This window comes from Frankliniella occidentalis, unplaced genomic scaffold (genome assembly GCF_000697945.3).
Source record: "Frankliniella occidentalis isolate FOCC.00 unplaced genomic scaffold, Focc_3.1 Scaffold97, whole genome shotgun sequence".
NCBI lineage: Eukaryota > Metazoa > Arthropoda > Insecta > Thysanoptera > Thripidae > Frankliniella > Frankliniella occidentalis.
The window spans coordinates 157390-162499 of record NW_026267226.1 but is presented as its reverse complement, the minus strand read 5'-3'; the positions used below and the strand labels follow the sequence as shown (position 1 = coordinate 162499).

The window sequence follows — 5110 nt, the reverse complement described above, 5'->3', positions numbered from 1 at the left end:
TAAAATAGTGCTGTGACTGCGTTTCAATTGGAAGTATATGTACATGGAGAATTATAAACTAAAACATAAAGTAATGCTACTGAACCATCTGTAAAAAATAACTTTATGTCGGTGGATAGGTACTTTGTCACAAAGTTAAACAATTAACAGCTGAATTTTTCAGTCTTTCTTATATTTGGTTTTAGAGAGATTTCAGCATTAGAAATACGTGCGCGCCGCGCTGGTACAACCATTGACCCTGTTGGTCCAGCCGAGGACATGGATACCAGCGCAGGGGATCATGTCTGTAGATGAGGAACTAAGAAGTGCAAAGCTGTTTTTCAGTTGCATGGGAGGTCCCCGCCACCATAACTCAACTGCCCATTAAGTGGTCATTGCCGAATAGAAGTGTAGGCCTTGCATCTCTATCCACCGTCGTAAAATCTCTCTCCCGAGGTTTTTATTCAAAAATTAACCGTTACCAGCTTTATTTACACACTTACACCAACAACATAATAGGACTTAATCAATGCATACATTCCACAAAACCAAAGGCAACCTCGGCAATTTGTGGAGACCACCAAAACCGATCACATTAGCGCTTCTCCTATATATTGATAGGGGAAGAGACTGGACAAGGCGTACGTAGTCGTAGTACATGCTGAGGTCTATCACGGGACGTCGCTGTTCTCCTCGTTCTCGAGCAGCAAGGACCTGCAGTAGTCCTCGTGCCCATCCTGCCGGGCCTGGCGGCGGGGCCGGGCCGCAGAGCCCCGCGGCGGGTCCGAGGGCGCGGGCGAGGGCGGGTCCTCCTGCCCGCGAGAGGCCCACTCCTGCTGGGACGTCAGGCCGGCCAGGAACACGGCGGGCTGCGGCCCCACTGGGGAGAGGGGCGTGCACGGCGCGGACCGCGACGGCCTGCAGGTGATCCAGCCCCTGCGCGTCCTGCGCGGGGGCCGCGCCGCAGAGGGCGCGCCACCAGGGCCGGGGTCGCCGCCGGACAGGGAGTCGATCTGCTCGAGGAGCAGCCTCAGCTCGTCCGGCGCAGAAGGCGACAGCGCCCGGGGAGGCGACGACGGCGACATCTCCTCCAGCAGGGAGCTCACCTGAGGACAGCAAGGCCAATCTTTCAAATGGCTTGACTCGCTGGCGGGGCGGACCGCAGAAAACGGGAACTGTAAGCTCTCACCTCCGAGACGGTCCCCGAGCAGCCCTGGTGGCTGCTGTGGTTGCCGTGATGGGGCTGCGGCAGGGAGGCCGGCCGGGCGGGCCCGCGCACGGGCTGCACCGAGATGGAGACGGAGCCCGAGTTGGACCAGCCGCCCACCACCATGGAGTGGGCGTAGCTCTGCGTCTGGCTCCTGGACCCCGTCCTCGAGTTGGTCCTGGACCCGCTCCTGGACCCGCTCCTTGAGCTCAGCCTGCTGGAGGCCATGCTGCAGACGGACGGCATGGATGCCGAGTTGGGCAGCGGCTTGCGCGGCGGGGCGGCGACGGGGGGCGGCGGCAGCGTCGGGGGCGGCAGCGTCGGGTGCGGCAGCGTCAGGGGCGGCCCCGGCCCCGGGCCGAACGAGTAGGAAGGCAGGGGTGGCGGCGTGGGTGGGCCGGACACCGCGGCCGTCGTGGAGCCCCGGGAGCCCTCCGCGATGGACACGTACCGCGGCGGCGCGCCGCCGAGTGCCTGCAAGCAGAACGGAGGGACTTTACCTCTCGTCATCTCCTGTAATCGTCATCTCGAACTTAGCCAGAAGTTATACGAGCCACAGCCATCTACCCAGAAAGTACGTCTTTTATTAGCCTTAACGAAAATGCGTTCAGACAGTGCAGGCTCTCATAGCGCCTAATAGGTAGGCAACATCTTGCATGCAAAGCATGCGTGTACTGCAGGGTGGCCCACCCCAAGTCTTGCAGGCGCCCGACGTCGGCCTGGCTCCCCCGTAGTAGTTTGCAGAAACGAATCTGAGAAAAACCGGACGCACTTTCTGGACGATCCCGCCTTCAGAGCAGATCCCGCCTTAACGCGTGTTTTCCTGCAAGGCACCTCGGCCCGCTCGGCGGGCGGTGGCGACGGGGCGTACATTGGAACCTAGACTGGAGGGAGAGCGACACGGTGGCCCCAGCCTGCGCCGCTCATTCTTTGCCTCGCTGACAACTCCGCAGCGCGGCGATCCTCTTATAGGGCCTCACGGGGCCGCAGGATGGGGAGGGGGGCAACTTTTTGTAAGCTGCTCTGCTATTGGCGCCCCTGGGCCCTGTAAAGCTGCCTGGCGACGGGGCCGAGGGGCACCACGACCGCCTCTAACAGCCTCGGCACGGCAGGGCTCGGCCGGCCTGGCCCGGGAGCTTGACGACTGCGAGTTGAAATTCCTGCCCGAAGTAAAGAGGTCTGAAAACAGAGAATGGGGGCGAACGGAAGGAAGGGCCGGCACTTTCGTCGACTTCGCTGCTACCATTCCTGGCGCGCCTTGGCCGCGTACACGCCCGCGGGCCGAACGCGTCGCGCGCACCTCCCCTACTTTCCTTGGGCCAGAGTCCCTCCCAACATTTTCTCCTTTAAGATTTTTTTTCATTATTTCGCTAAAGCGCGCACGTGAAAGTTTTTACGCCCCGCGAAGAGAACATCCCGAGCGCGGCGCGGTGTGTAAATGCGCATCGAGTGACGCAAGCAGGGCGGCGTGTCGCCGGCGAGGCGTGGTCGTCAGGGATTCAGCACGCAGCGCAAATGAGGCTCGCTTGTCATCTGTAATTTTTTTTTTTCACCCTCGTCCCATGGATAAAAACGAGTTAGCCACAGCCGTGGTGGTCTGCGCTGCGGGCGCCAACTTAAAGCCATGGGCGGCCGCGGGGCGCGGACCGCTTACCTCCGGCGGTGCTGGACCACAGATGAAGGCGGAGCTGAGGGACTCGGCGGTGCTCGTGTGTGACAGGGACCCGCCTGGTGACAGAGATGGGCAAGATCGTCAGCGGGGGTCAGCGCCAACGGCATGGTGAGCGTCGTCATTGCGAGCAGTGCTTGGCTTACCTGCGGGTCGCAAGAAGTAGTGCCTCAGGTACTGCACCATCAGGTAGCTGCCCCCCTTGGCAGAGTTGTCGTTGTAGCTAATGACCAGCGGGTACAGGTCGGGTTTGGACGTCACCTGCAAAAACATCGCGTCGGTTATCTCGGCTCATCAAGGTAACAAGGTAAAGGTTGAAATGATCACCTCTACCGCCCAAACACTTGCTTTTGTTTTTATCGTATGCAAAGTTCTAAAGAATAATAATATGGAATTGGAGACACAATTCAAGTGAAAGATATGTGACATTATTCAGAAGGGTGGGGAATGTGTACAATTCTCTGTGACAAGAGGGACTTTGTGATGAAGCATTCAATTCACTTCTTCAATGGCAAGTGACAGATCGAGCACCTGCCGCCTCACCTCGCTGTACGGAGGCGGCTGTGAGAACGAGTTGCAGCGCGAGTACTGTGGCGGCGGGTAGCAGCTGGCCGTGGAGTCGCGGTCCGACTGCGCGTCCTGGTCCTCGGCCTGGCCGCAGCTCTGGCAGCCGAGCACGTCCAGCTCGTGGCGCCGGCGCCACAGCGAGCAGCCCCCGGAGCACGACAGCAGCAGCAGCGCCAGCAGACTCCTGGAGGCAGGCGTCGACAACTCATCACGGTCTACGGTCTTTGTCGTTTTTTTCAATTGCAATATTTCTTCCTTAGTCCTCCTCCGTTTGGCTGGGTTGGTCCAATATTGCGCGACTTTGAGGGGGGGGGGGATAAAAATATTATGGGGTCCCAAAAGGATCAGGAATATCATTGGGGTCCATAGAGACCCCTTTGATATTTGAACCCTGGCGTACGAATACTATGGGTTCCTGCGGGCTTCAAAGATGGTCCTGATTCTTTTGGGACCCCATAACATTTGTACCCAACCCCCTAAAAGTCATGTAGTATTGGGATGACTCCTAAGAGGGGGCGTCCTCACCAGAAGAACCAGTGGTTCCAGAACACGGCAGACAGCACGTTGGCCGGGCCGTGTCCAGAGGGCAGGTACGGGGTGTGCATCTGCACCCCCAGCTGGTAGCAGCAGCCCTGTGGACAGCAGTCCTTGGGCGGCGGGCAGCTGCGGGGAAAACAGAAACCGCTCAATCATCGACTAGTCTAGCAAAAAATAATTTAAATTGAATTGGTCGCTCTAAAAGTGATTATTTTTAATGGTTGTTTGGTTACATATCGAAAATTGTGCTGTTAGAAAAATAAAGAATGGGGTAGGCGCACGGCTGTACTACTCACTGGAATCCATTGTCGCACGACTTGGAAGTGACCTGGAAAGGAAGAGAAGACAGGGTTAGTTTGTGAGGTCCCGTGGAAGGGGGAGGTAACGAGAGACAATCTGCCGCCCGGTCAACTCCGACCCAACTGGCCGCAGTCCGCCTCAATTGGGGGAGCGCAGGGCCTCGGGGGGCTTACGCGCGGGTGGCCGCCACCGAGGCCGACGAAATACAGCTGCGACTCGCCTCGCCCCCGGCCGGGCCTCGCCCCGGCTGCAGAGACTAGACCGGCCTCGGCCGCCTGCTCCTGGACTACCCCATCCATCTCCCAACAGCTTGTCGGGGCGGGAGCAGCGGGACGGGCCTCGCAGGGCTGGAGAGGAGGGAACCGAAGGGAACTCAACACATCAATATTTACTTTGAGGGCCTCACCGCACGTTCAAAGGGCTCTGTCGCCACAGCGATTGGATGGAGGTGGGTGGGGAGCGGGGCGTAGGCGGGGCCCGCCTCGCCTCGCCTCGCCCTCAATAGTGGCACAGGGCAGGGGGTGTGCGCTTAGCAACTTGCATCCGCCTCGTGTAAACCACACAGCAGCCGAGGGCCGTGTCGCGCCGGAGGGCACATTGGCACCGCCCTGCCCCGCCCCGCCTATCAATCACCCTGGCCTGGACTGGCCCGGCGGCCAGCTTCTCCACCCGCAGTATAACTGTGCCCCCGTGCGGAACACCCCGTGGGCGGGGCGGGCTGCGGGCTGGAAGGGTCCTTATGTGGCTGTAGCCAGCCCACAGCCCCAGGGTGGCCCCGGACACCTCTCTAATCTGGTAAAGCTATTTGCACACCGGCCGGTGCGCCGTGTGTGGCGGGCTGCCAGCCCCCC

The 5110-nt window shown here is 59.6% G+C and overlaps 1 protein-coding gene across 4 annotated transcripts in view; it reads right to left on the bottom strand.

Annotated features, from left to right (window-relative positions):
• Nucleotides 1–6: 6 nt before the first annotated feature.
• Nucleotides 7–5110, bottom strand: part of LOC113205360 (protein enabled homolog) — a 118680-nt gene continuing 113576 nt past the window's right edge. For all 4 annotated transcript variants that reach the window (XM_052269620.1, XM_026420948.2, XM_026420949.2 and 1 more), the window contains 7 exons: nucleotides 4256–4287; nucleotides 3948–4085; nucleotides 3399–3606; nucleotides 3002–3116; nucleotides 2841–2914; nucleotides 1169–1660; nucleotides 7–1085 (listed from right to left, as the gene is read on the bottom strand). In XM_052269620.1, coding sequence (XP_052125580.1) covers nucleotides 651–1085; nucleotides 1169–1660; nucleotides 2841–2914; nucleotides 3002–3116; nucleotides 3399–3606; nucleotides 3948–4085; nucleotides 4256–4287 — 1494 coding nt within the window. In that variant the 3' untranslated portion in view covers nucleotides 7–650. The remainder of the gene's footprint in view (nucleotides 1086–1168; nucleotides 1661–2840; nucleotides 2915–3001; nucleotides 3117–3398; nucleotides 3607–3947; nucleotides 4086–4255; nucleotides 4288–5110) is intronic.